General features: G+C 38.1%; 1 protein-coding gene across 1 annotated transcript in view; it reads left to right on the top strand.

Annotated features, from left to right (window-relative positions):
• LOC124139126 (6-phosphogluconate dehydrogenase, decarboxylating-like) overlaps positions 1-13,570 on the top strand; it is a 34,397-nt gene that overhangs the window by 2,918 nt on the left and 17,909 nt on the right. Inside the window, exon 2 of the mRNA XM_046506151.2 lies at positions 8,041-8,116. Coding sequence (XP_046362107.1) covers positions 8,041-8,116 — 76 coding nt within the window. The remainder of the gene's footprint in view (positions 1-8,040; positions 8,117-13,570) is intronic.

Below are 13,570 nucleotides of genomic sequence, written 5' to 3' on the forward strand. Positions count from 1 at the left end.
TCTATCCGCATATGACCCCAACGGATATCGTTTTTATCCGTTGGCTTTATCCTGCCGAGAAACCTGCCCATTATATGATAAATAGTTATATACTGTTCCTAGACAGTATCGATGAGTGGCATGTTGGTGTTGTTAATAAAAGTTCTGGTTGGTGTACTTGTCACTTCCAGGTCCCACTGCTCAAAGAGTTCAGTTTTTGTCAAAGTGAAACACTTCACTGGCCAAAGTGATCTCAGGTGGCATCAGCTTTGTGGCAGTATCCTCTGGACTAGGTATCTTAAAATGCCCCTGTTTTATGGCCTGGCTTAGGTCTTTTGAGTTAGACCCTTGAGAATAAATTAAGAAATGAACCCAACTCAAGTCTTGAATGATTGTCTCAGCTCTATGAAATTAGCATTGTTCTGGGCTCCATTTAGATTTTATGTTATGTTTTGCAGATGTATTTTTTTAAATAATTTAACTTATTTCGGGCACTAAATGTTAGTCTTTTGGGGTGAGGTGTTGTCAAGGGGATGAGTCAGCCTTCTCTTCAATGACTAGGCTGTTTTCCTAGTCAGGGGCTTGTTCAACCTTGGCAGTTCTGATGCGTTCTTTATGACACCTTGTGGAGGGTGAATGACAGATTTTACATTTGGGTCCAAGTTGATGTGGGATGTCCTTAAAAACGTCCTGGCCTTGTGAAAATATCCTCATGCACTTCCATTTGTCCTTGCTTTGTGATTTGATCTGGGTTAACATTTCTCTTAATAAGTCACAAGTCAGCCATCTTCCCAAGGCAAGGGAGTTCACTGACTATAAAAGTCCAGTTTCCACCCTTGCTGAAATAAGGCTGGAACTCTGGAGTTTTTGCCTTGACTAATGAGAATATGCATACTCCAATTACATGCTAGACGTCCAGGTCGTAGCAACATGGATTTCAACGTGCAGATTTAGGTCGACAACAGGATATGCAAAGCATGTGTACCCCCAACTGGGTGTCTACGGATATTTTGCAAATCTTTTAGTGTTTTTAATCAAGGTGCTCAAGTGATTTGATGCACTTTGCGGGATAAGACCTGTTTTATTACAATATAGATCTTGATTATCTATGAGATCGTTTTGACTGGGCGCGCCATTTTGTTTGAAGCAGATGCAAGTGATATGAGAGTTGGAATCTGATTGGTGAATGGGAGGGACATTCTGTAGTGCGTGAAGAGGTTCCTTCCTTTGATTATGTTGCTTCAGTGTGATTTGAGCAGCATCAGGAAAGTGGGTCAGGTATCTTGAACCGATCTGAAAAATAATTCGCTTATCTGACCCCATTAACATATGACAATACTCATGGATATTCTGAGACTGCATGCTTTATACATGCTCCTCAGTGATTGGTTAACTGATTATGTGACACACACATGATATAGCATGATACACTATATGTCACACCGTGAATCTCTGTGTAGCCTTGTGGATTTCCACAAAGTGTGCACACCATTTTTAGTTCTCCATGCCTGAGGGGCCGGAATCATTTTAAAAACAACCGCAACATCTGCAGCCCACAAAAATCCCAATGCCATCGGATCAAGGACTAACATGACTAAGGGCAGATAACTCAAAGTTTATTTTGAAAAAAGCGGCAATTATCTTTGAAACTAATTGTCCAATGAATTCCAAATTTGGCATGTGGCAGCGGAATCAGATGCCCATCAATTTCACAAGGACGACTAGGGAGGGGAGTTTGTCATCCTCAGAAAAGACAATTATGCTTCCTCCTCCCACTGGTCAGCCTGTGAGACACAGCATTTAGCCTAACGCCCATTACGTCGTCTCCACACTCTGATGTGGCCATCGGTGTAAGAAAGGTTGAACCTTGATTCGCCCGAGAAGACAACTTGTTGCCACTGTTGATGTCGGCAATATAGGTGCTGTTGAGCCCACTGTGCACGATGTTGGCGGTGACGTTGAGTCAGTATGGACCCGGCGACATCTGATTCCCGCTGCTCTGAGATGACGACAAACTGAGTCGGCTGACACGGAATTTTGTGAACCTTATGTATCGTGCTGTCTTGGACCCCGATGGATACAGTATTTTGAGGAACCACTGTATTTTGAAATTCAAATGATGCTGAACTCTTGTTCAGAAGAGTCATTTAATTGGTTGTTGATTTCAAGCTCACGAGCGAGAGTTTTTCTTTGCTATGTTGGTGATAAGAAGATTGTGAAGACACTTCTGAAGGGAAGTTTTTCTTGTGAATGGGTCCTGGGTTTTTATCACAGTGGAATGGTGATATGGTGCATTAGATGGTTGCCTTTTCAGCAAGCACACAATGAACCTTTTTGCTTGTTTTCTTATGAACAGTGCTATCACTTTGATATCAGCTTTTTATCAGTACATTTGCATCCAGCCATGCAACTGAAGCGATTTTTAATAGTACTATCTGTAGCCAAGCAATTATATCAACATTAAATATTGTAATGTGCTTGTAAAAGGAGCAACCCATCATCTCTGTAATATATGAAAGTCCTCGGTGTCAATCATTCAACATCCACAGATTATCATTCTTTGTATCCCTGTTCTGGAGGTCGGTGCACAACTCATACCTGATCAAAACATCCCCAGACTCGCTTCACACCACTGAAACTTGTCTGAAGGACTTTTTGAGGCATCCTGATTAATACTTTGTGGAATCCATGGTCTGCTTCACATGTGTTCAGTTTGATGGAAAGCTGTGATTTATGACCAGCTGATTACCTTATTTTGAGATGGGAACTGTTATGCACCAGTTGGTAGAGTGCATGGATGTATTGGGGCATACGGATGGCCCACATCCTGAGGCATCTACTGATCCAGGGATTTAACCAGGATTCCTAACTAAGTGCCCTTGCGAGGCAATTTGGGAAAGAATAATTTTGCTCCAATTGGTTAGTGACATACGAGTCACCCATGTAATATAGTGGGCATCAAAATTATCTAAACAGAATTGCATACCAAAGCTATGTTAGAACCACTGGATCCATGAAGATCCGGGGTAGAATAGGTCTTCAGCAACCCATGCTTGCCGTAAAAGGCAACTATGCTTGTCATTGGAGGTGACTAAATGGATCGGGTGGTCAGGCTCGCCAACTTGGTTTATTCCCATTTGCATGGATTGATGCTCAGGATGTCAATCACTGGATTGTCTGGTCCAGACTCGAATATTTACAGACCGCCTTCATGCCGCTGGAATATTGCCGAGTGCGGCGTTGAACAACAAACAAACAAACAAACAATATGTGCAAAGTAGGGCTGTATTGAATAGGAATTTAAGTATTCAGATATCGACTCAGAGGTATTACGAGATATCGATTAACGATGAGATTAATTATTCTTTATGTGTATAGATGAAAATTACCTATGTAGACCTGCAAATAATCAACTTAATGCTAAATATGAACAAGGATGTTTAAAATTTTCTGTTTTCATTGTCTGTCTTAACTTTGGTAACCTTAATAAATGTTTCTTGACAGTGAATTATTAATTATGTATGCCATAACTATAGTAATTATGAAAGAATCATTTCAGAATTTGAACCTGCAACCTACCCTATTTACACATAAAACATGTCGCTGTTTCACATTACATGTTTAGACATCAGTAATTTGATATTTAGACCAAGAGACCGCCTCTGTGGTCTAGTGGTAGAGCGTCCGCCCGGAGGGCGGAAGGTCCGGGGTTCGATCCCCGGCCGCGTCATACCAAAAGACGTTAAAAAACGGTACTTGTTGTTACCCTGTCTGGCTCTCAGCATTAAGGGGCTAAAATAAAGACTGGTTAGCTCGGAGTCAGTATACTGTGTCTGGGTGGGGTATTCATGTTAAAATACGGCATGTTATCTCAGTGAACGAGCACTATAAATCAGCATTAGTCCGGACAAGTACAAGCAGCCACACACACACATTAATGCACGTCGCTATCTAAGTGCGATGATCTTGGACGCAATGTTAAACCCCATGACACCTCACCTCAATTTAGACCAAGACTAGATATGGCCATTCACTGACTAAAGACACTGTAGATGGATGAAGTGCCTTAAAACAAATAGATGTTGAGAAGCACTCCTAACATGGGTAGTAAAGCAGGTTTCTCCACTCCCCACAATGTGCACAAACAACATGCAAGTCATTATGACTTCAATATTGATAAAGCGATTGCGTCTGTGGTCAGGGTGACCTCTTGTTTTAGCGGCTTTTCAATTCCCATCACTCTGTGTAGGAATTCAATTCGGACTGTATTTGAATATTTTGTCGCATTTTGTTGTCAAAGAAGTATAAACTCTCATGAAAAAAACATAAATGGTTCAGAGCTCCGGATAACTTTTTGAGCAATTGAGTTTTTACTCTAGGGTTTCTATTTTAATTGGGTTATAACATTTTTCATTGGGTAACCAATATTATTTCACTCATCCATTCATCACTCTATTGGGTTTTTCCCCAATTTAGTGAACATTTTAAGATTTTGAAAAAAAAATGAAATTATGTTTTTGTATATAACTGTTCTAAATATATAGGCTTGACTCAGAAAGTAAATCAACTTGTAATTGTGTTTCGGAAATTAGCTCCTTTGTACGCATGATACAAAAGCTTCATTGAGTTCAAGGACGATTCTGAATGATAAATGACAACTGGAAATAAAGGAGAAAAACCTTACATAGGTGACAAATATATACATCTGTTGTGTAGACATCAATGTTAAAAATAGGCGAAAGGCTATGTTGATCACTGCACAAACAAAAATATAAAATTATCATTTTAAGCAAATTATCATGGAACTGTTCTCGGTGAACAATACCTTCCAAATGGCGTGCTGGTTTTCTTTGGGAATTAGTCAGCAAAGAGCCGGAGTCACAGGAGACTAATCACAATTTTATTTACAAGAACAATTAACAATTTACAATATCTTAGAAAATAACTGAGGGTGCCACAGAGAGTCGGTACAACACTCTGGGCTGTGGGAGAGAGGTCTGCTTGGTAAGAGAGTCAAACCCCTTCTCTCCTCTCTCAATCTCTCTGGACCAAGGCTTATATAGCCAAGGTCACCTGACATTTAGTAAGTAATAAATCTATTTGCACATCCTGTTCAGGATGGCAGACGGTCGATGTACACAAAAATGGGGATTAACAAATAGGATTAGCATCTAATAAATAACAGCAATTAAGTGTTTCAAGGCATATAGATGTCATGGCTCCAGGGTAATGAGCCTTTGCAATCAAATGTCCTTCAGACAATGGATGTCGTAAATCAGTCGCTATGACAATATCCTCACAACTATTGAATTTATGATAAAATGTAAGCATCTAAGACTCTTTTACTCTGGTTTTCTTCTTTGGGCCATGGTAGGGTGTTTGTTTCCATGAGGTATTTGTAACTGGTCACTTGAGCCCCAACGTAAAGTAGAGTAACCATAACACTCAAGTGTCTAACTTGGGGAAAAAGGACAGCCCATGGTCAGGAGTACTAAAATGGAGACTTTATTGGTGCTGTGAAAGGATCTGCAACAAATTGAAAGCCCTAATTTAATCATGTCAATTAGCTCCAGCCTTGTCTGATGGCTTGATCAATACCTTCCTGTGGAAACTGCCATGATGTGTGTACAAATGAAGCAATCTCAGTTACATGGGTATTGACACTCACTGTGTCCATCATTTCTGTGACAGCTTGTGAAGTCGGCAGACATATTGGAATTGTTCTGTAATTTGAAACCTAGTTTTGTATTTTATGAAATAATTTTGCGGACATGCTTCTAGTTGAAATGTGACTGTATTCATTAGAGCTTCACTTTCAGTGATAGACACAGCCGCTGGTCCACTGTCCAAGACTAGTGAAAATCTAAAGGGACCAGTTGGTTCAGCCTATAATCTTGTTATTTTACATTACTGGCTAGTCCGATCTATGAATACATGTAGATGAATGGGAGCAGCACAGCAATGTTCTGCATTGAAAATTAATTTGGTGACATCGAAGCACTGTATGATGTCATCCATGGAATGTCACTGAATATTAGAAACTGGGCGAAATAACGACATGCGAACATAATTCGTAAGCTCGATACAAGCTAAATAAGCACACTAACAGATAGATGTTATGTTTTCATACATATGAACTTTTATCCACATGTGGTTTAAGTATTTTAAGATTTTAGATGTTACAATTTGCATTTTTTTGCAAAAGTGTTGATGTTGAGTGCTTTTCCTATATCCCTTTTTGGTAAACATGGTGAGATTTGAATATGGCGCAGCAGTTAGTAAATGCGCCTTGCTCCTGAGAATGCACGCAAACTCCCTTTGGTTATTCAAGGATATGGGTGGCCCAGTCGTCTAAGGCACTGCGATTCGCTGTGCAGACTTACGTCCCTTGGGCACAGCAGAAACCTATGATTGCTCTATACAATAGATGGGCAGTTCATTTGAGCATTGTATTCCAATGTTATTTCTGAAGTTTACTTCAGTCCATGAAAAGTCAAACACCATTGTCACATCGTGTGCTCTTTTATCATTACTTTTGGGGATGTATTTTGGTAGGGGTAGATGTCATCCTTAATACTGGAACAGGATGCCCAAACACACCATTTTGACATGCGTTTGACATGTGAAAAGCATGCGTTTTGTCTCTGACTTGATTATATAAAGCCATGTCTTAGCAGTGTTAAGACACAGTTGATCTTTCACTGTCGTAAGACCTGGCCAGAAAGGCTTTTGTGAATATAATATTGTGTTATTTCAAGGATAAATGTGTGGAATAGTTACTTCGTGTTTAATTATAAATAAAGTTTGCTTTGCCAAAAGGATTGCCCATCATGGAAATATAGCTTGTTATATATGTTATTTTCAATGTTCTTAACTTCTGGTAATGAAAATACATGATAGTTGTCACCTAGTAGTTAGGCATTTTTCATGTTTTCAGGCCTTAGTGTGATTGCTCCTACTTGCGATCCCTAAATTGGTACATCCATCACCGACCTTTGAATGGGACACCTGATTTTGTGAACTATGCTGACTTAACCTGATGTTGTAAACTATGCTGACTTAACCTGATGTTGTGAACTATGCTGACTTAACCTGATGTTGTGAACTATGCTGACTTAACCTGATTTTTGTGAACTATGCTGACTTAACCTGATGTTGTGAACTATGCTGACTTAACCTGATGTTGTGAACTATGTTGACTTAACCGGATGTGAATATTGTTGACTGTAATAAATGTAATCAACCTAAAGTATTTTTCTTTTTCGTTTGTAATAATGTGTGCTGTATATCCTTAGTTCTACTTTTGATTTGTGACAACCATTGTGTCAAACTTTGATGTGTCAAACTTATGGTTGTTTCGAAGTTTAAAGAATGGGTATTCCTTCATTATTCTTCATTTTCGATTGTGTCAAACTTCGGATAACTCGAAGTATTTACGTTGGTCCCTTCAACTTCAAAGACTCATCAAAGACTTGCATAATACAATCTTAATTGGTAATATATGATATTTACTATAAAAAATAGTCTCCATTTTTGTTTGTGTCATGTTGTTTGTTCTTCAGTTACAACATTGTCATCTAAAAAATATCAACCATGAGGAACAGGCAAATATACAATAATCTCGATCATTGATGTACCTTATTCTATGTAATAAGCACCCCGCTTTAATAAGCGCACACGGCGATATTTGCTCATATATTGGCTAGTGAACGATCCCAATTAGCACTCCTGATCAATGTGCATTTATTTATTCTTGTATAATACACACTCGTGTGTTACATGCACCCTTAATTCTGGGCAATTAAATTCTGGAAAACATATGTCGTGTGTGATACGCGCAGACTTTTCTTTTGTATCATTTCAGGCTGTCAGCATAAACTACGAAATTTACAATCTTTCCACTTTTTTTTTTCTCACCAAAATTATATTCTTATAAGCGTCCCTTATTTCTAATTTTGAGAGCGCCCTGGGCGCTTATTAAGTCAAATATGGTAGTGTAACAATGTGTTTCAGTAATGACGAGTATTTGTGTTTCAGTAATGATGAATATTTGTGTTTCAGAGGAGACTTGGCCCTGATTGGGTTGGCCGTGATGGGTCAGAATCTCGTCCTCAACATGAATGACCATGGATTCACAGTAAGTATGTCTGTGTGGTCAACCCCACGGGGATTCCAGAGTAGAGTTGGCTTTCGGTGCCCTTGCTTGTCTTCCTCATAATTGTCTCCCCTGGTTTTGTGCCCAGTGCCCCATGGTTGTCTCCCCTGGTTTCGTCCCCAGTCCACCATGCAGTTCTACTGTTGTTTTGGGGCAGCACAAGTACCCGATGCCCCATGCTGATCTCCACATTGGACTTTGGTGAATTGTTTTTTCATAGGGGGAGTCTTGAGGTAGACTGGGTCCCGAGCAGCCTGTGATAGAAGCAATTTAAATGACAGTCAGATGGTTTCAAGGTGTGACCTGGTTGATTGTGTGTCATTGTCACCTGACGGGCTGGGTAATGGATGCTGCTGCCACCATGTTTAACAACCTGTTGGTATTTTACCCTGCAGTTTGATTTTGATTGGATATCCACAATTTTTAGAGGGTATTCAAATGTATTTTACCAACCTGTTTCTTGACCTTTTGGTATTTTAACCTGTTTTGTAACAATCCCTGTAAGTCATTTAAAACTAAATAAATAGAAGTTTACTCATCTGTGTCTGCTTTCAGCTCCCTCTCCGGGAAGCCTTATTTGTTTGCAAAACTTAGGATTGTAAGAAAGGAGCTATTTATTAAAACACCAATCAGCGACTGTTATGATAAATTGACTAGGCTCGATGTGCTTTTCAATTGGAATCTATCGGTATTTAGTTAGTTTGTCACATAAGAAGAATGTAACTGTTGGTTAATTAAATTTGTGATCGGCTGATACAAATTTATTTTATCAAAAAGTTCTAATATACACATTAGTTTTATTTCAATAGCATCTTTAAAGTTTTTGTTGCATAATTGATACATTAGGATTTGAATTTTCTGCGTATTTCAGTTCAGTTAATCTCAAGTTCTGGCGTCACACAATATTTATTCACCCTTTCACTCTAGTTTCCCATCGTTGAGTTACATTCTAAGTCGTGTCATGTAGGGTAGTAGTATTACTGTCAGGTGGGTATGTTGCCGGTCATTCCAGTTTGACAGGACCAGAAGTGATTGTTTATAATCAGACATAAAAATCTTGAATATTACTCACTGTATCATCAAACATTGATTTATTAATTCTCGTATCTCATCAGTGAGTCACATTCTAAGTCTGGTCATGTGGGGAAGTATTGTTACTGCTGGTAAAATGGGCACGTACACAGTGATAGACACATACACGAGCCCATAAGTACGAGACTACTGAAAGTTTAAAGGGATAAGGTTTTTTCAACGAAAATCGTTTATTTTCATGAACACTTGTCCAAAATAAGCTGCAGATTGTTGTTGGATGTGACCCATGGTGTCTACCCTGCAACATTCACAACACTGTTGTCATTCAGAACACCAGAATTGGCCTCAACATGTTGAAATCACTCGTGAAGATCCGGGTTAGAATAGTTCTTCTGTTATACAGAACACCAGAATTGGCCTCAACATGTTGAAATCACTCGTGAAGATCCGGGTTAGAATAGTTCTTCTGTTATACAGAACACCAGAATTGGCCTCAACATGTTGAAATCACTCGTGAAGATCCGGGTTAGAATAGTTCTTCTGTTATACAGAACACCAGAATTGGCCTCAACATGTTGAAATCACTCGTGAAGATCCGGGTTAGAATAGTTCTTCTGTTATACAGAACACCAGAATTGGCCTCAACATGTTGAAATCACTCGTGAAGATCCGGGTTAGAATAGTTCTTCTGTTATACAGAACACCAGAATTGGCCTCAACATGTTGAAATCACTCGTGAAGATCCGGGTTAGAATAGTTCTTCAGCAATCCATGCGACTAACGGGATCGGGTCGTCAAGCTCGCTGACTTGGTTGACGCATGTCATCGTTTCCCAAATGCATGGATCGATGCTCATGATGTCAATAAATGGGTCGTCTGGTCCAGACTCGATTATTTACAGACCGCCATCATATAGCTGGAATATTGCCGAGTGCTGCATTAAACAACAAACAAACAAAAGCATATTGAAATGATGGAGGTCAATGACAAGTTGATATCCCCATCATGGCTGACATGTGAATTTAAGTATGACCCAGTCCTTCTGCTTCATCAGTGTCACAGGGAGTTGAGTACAAATCAGTTGCAATATTTATGAGTCATTAACCTGTGAAAATAATGGGCCCAGGGTCAGAAATATATGGCCAGGAACCTTATGTTGGTCAGAAATTTAGTCGTTTGTTTTGTTGAAGGGTCAATGATCCTGGCTGGACGTCCAAGCAGACAGAATCAATGAATTAGAACTTGATTTTGGTCACTATTGCATTGAAAGTTTGTTTATGGCTATGGTTGTCATGGTTACAGGAGGTAAAAGATATAAATATGAAACAACATTGTCAGAGTCTGTTCCTAATGGATATGATACAAAACTCATTTTCAAAATAAATGTTAAACAAAACTTAAGTCAAAAGAAGATTATTAAACAATAAAGCATGTTGTTGATCAAACATTGTATTACCAGTACATGTATTTAAGATTACCAGGATTTTATAAACTGCAATTCATGATCGAATGAAATATTGTCAAATTTGAGTTGTCGGACATATATCAACACATGTGGTACATTTAACTTGTTATGTCTCGTATGGACATATATTGGATGATATTAAACATTAAATACTAAAAATATGCAATTGATTTAATTCGTGTTCTAATACCACGACCTAAAAGGGCGGGGATATATAGCTAGCTATACCAAGGAATTCCGTCTGTCAGTCCATCCGTCCATCCAAGGACATTTTTGTGTGCGACCTACAGCTTGAAAACTACTAAATAGATTCTTCTTCTTTTTATTTCTATATTTTGATTTTCTGAAAATATAAAGGGTTTTTTTTTCAGTTTTTTTACTCAGAATTTATTTAATTAGTCATTTTTTAGACCTACTACTTGAAAACTACTGCATGGATTCTTTTTCAAATTTTTGGAACAAATTTCATACTAATCAGCTAATATAATGGGTGCAGTGCAAAAATTGATTTTGATATATGTATTTTTTTGATAATATTTTTTTTTATCTTGTGAACTTCAACATTTGTGTGACCTATAACATGTAACTTGAAAACTGCTAAATGGATTCTTATCAACATAACTTAATAAGACAAAAAGTGAGCAGGGCTGGCTAATACTTTGACATATTTCTAAGTTCAAAACATGAAAATAGCAATATTTTCTCAGCAAATCCATTTGTTGAAATAAAACTTTGCCTGCAGCTCTCCTATTGGTATAAAAACTGTCCCCAAAATTGGATAAGAATCCATTTAGCAGTTTTCAAGTTACATGTTATAGGTCACATCAACCAATTCAGCGAGCTTGACCACCCGATCCCGTTAGTCGCCTCTTACGACACAAGCATAGTCACCTTTTACAGCAAGCATGGGTTGCTGAAGACCTATTCTACATGTTCTACCCCGGATCTTCGCTGGGGGTCGGTGATGTGTGCAGGCAGCATGGGGGAAGTAAATTAACGTTGTTGACAAGGCTGTTGAGATTATGTATCAGGCTATATCTACACACCTACACAATATGCAGAGGAAGTGTACATAGTACACCCTTGTCCAATATCACTTCCTGGTCTCTTTGTCACCATGGTTACTTGTTTTCATAAGCACTGGACGATGAATTGAGGGAGAAGTGACTGATTAAAAAAATGATAGATTGATATTGCAAAAAATGTATCTTTGTTTGGTTAATGTGAGCATGTGTATTGTTTTCAAGGATTATCATGTCAATATGCAACTGTATTTTTATATTTCAGGGCTTGAAATTGGAAAAAAAATCAGGTGTTCCCCTGGGCAAGGGACCTGTATTTAAAGTTCACATTTTGCATTTAGGTGTGTCGTGTCTATATTACCCAATAATTACAGCAAAAGGCAGCTTATCCATGAGATCCAATGTTTAATGACATTAATGTTATGTGGTATAGTATAGTATAGTATAGTATAGAGAGGTCTTCACATGTGTAATATGCTTACTTATATAGGTCTTCTAGGTTTTTCACATCAGTCAGCAAGACATAACCATTTCCATTTGAGATGCAAGACCTTCTTGATATTACATCAAAATACAGAAAGACGACATTACATTCAAACACAAAGCAAACATTATATTCGGGATATTCTGTCAAAATACAGAAAGACGACATTACATTCAAACACAAAGCAAAGATTATATTCGGGATATTCTGTCAAAATACAGAAAGACGACATTACATTCAAACCCAAAGCAAACATTATATTCGGGATAGTCTGTCAAAATACAGAAAGATGACATTACATTCAAACACAAAGCAAACATTATATTCGGGATATTCTGTCAAAAAACAGAAAGACGACATTACATTCAAACACAAAGCAAACATTATATTCGGGATATTCCGTCAAAATACAGAAAGACGACATTACATTCAAACACAAAGCAAACATTATATTCGGGATATTCTGTCAAAATACAGAAAGGAGCAAATTTATTCAAATGTAAGATCCAGTTGATGGAAATCACTGATTATGCAGATTGATTTTATCACAGGAAGTTGTTTAGCGATAGTGGAACATGCGACTAATTTGCAAAACTCTTTCATTTCTCACTTTGATTTTGTCAAGACGTAAAGTAAACATTAACGTAAGTACTTTTAATGAAAATGACCATGTCCACGAGGCACTGTACATAAAAGTTTTATGTACCATTTCCTATTTTATGTGTGCACTTGTAATTTTGAGCCCTGTAATTACAAGTATTTCTTTAGGAGTGAGCAGTAATTTCTTGGATAAAGTCATGTGTAGACAGAAGATATATATACAACCATATTCAATTGATTGGGTTTAGAGTTTCGGCTATGGTATTGTTGTGTATTATGAAATGCATCGTGTTGTGGGACAGATATGGTGCATATCATGTTTGTGTTGAGTCCCTTATCCCAGGCCTATTGATTGTGGAGTCGTTGGTTCTGATGTTGGTCAGCAATGTTCCAGCAATGTGACTGCAGTCTGTAAATAATCGAGTCTGGAGCAGACAATCCAGTGATTAACTTCATGAGCATCAATCTCTGCAATTTGGATACGATGACATGCATCAACCAAGTCAACAAGCCTGACCACCTGATCCTGTTAGTCTTCTCTTAAGACAAGTATAGTTGCTTTTTACGGCAAGCATGGGTTGCTGAAGACCCATTCTACCGCGGATCTTCATGGGTCGTTGATTCTAATGATTCCTCAACACAGATAACATATTTATCTATATGTGCTCAGAGGCCAATAGACAGCCCCAAGTCAGCATCAAATGTCAGTCAAAATTCCTAAATTGGAATTAAGCCATTCCCAGTACATGCTGTTATCAGTTATAGTTGTTATAATATTAAAATTCAATGTTAAAATGTATGTGAATTTAAGAAAATAAATACTTTATACATAT

Source organism: Haliotis rufescens, unplaced genomic scaffold, assembly GCF_023055435.1.
Source record: "Haliotis rufescens isolate VD_foot unplaced genomic scaffold, xgHalRufe1.0.p SCAF_13, whole genome shotgun sequence".
NCBI classification, from domain to species: domain Eukaryota; kingdom Metazoa; phylum Mollusca; class Gastropoda; order Lepetellida; family Haliotidae; genus Haliotis; species Haliotis rufescens.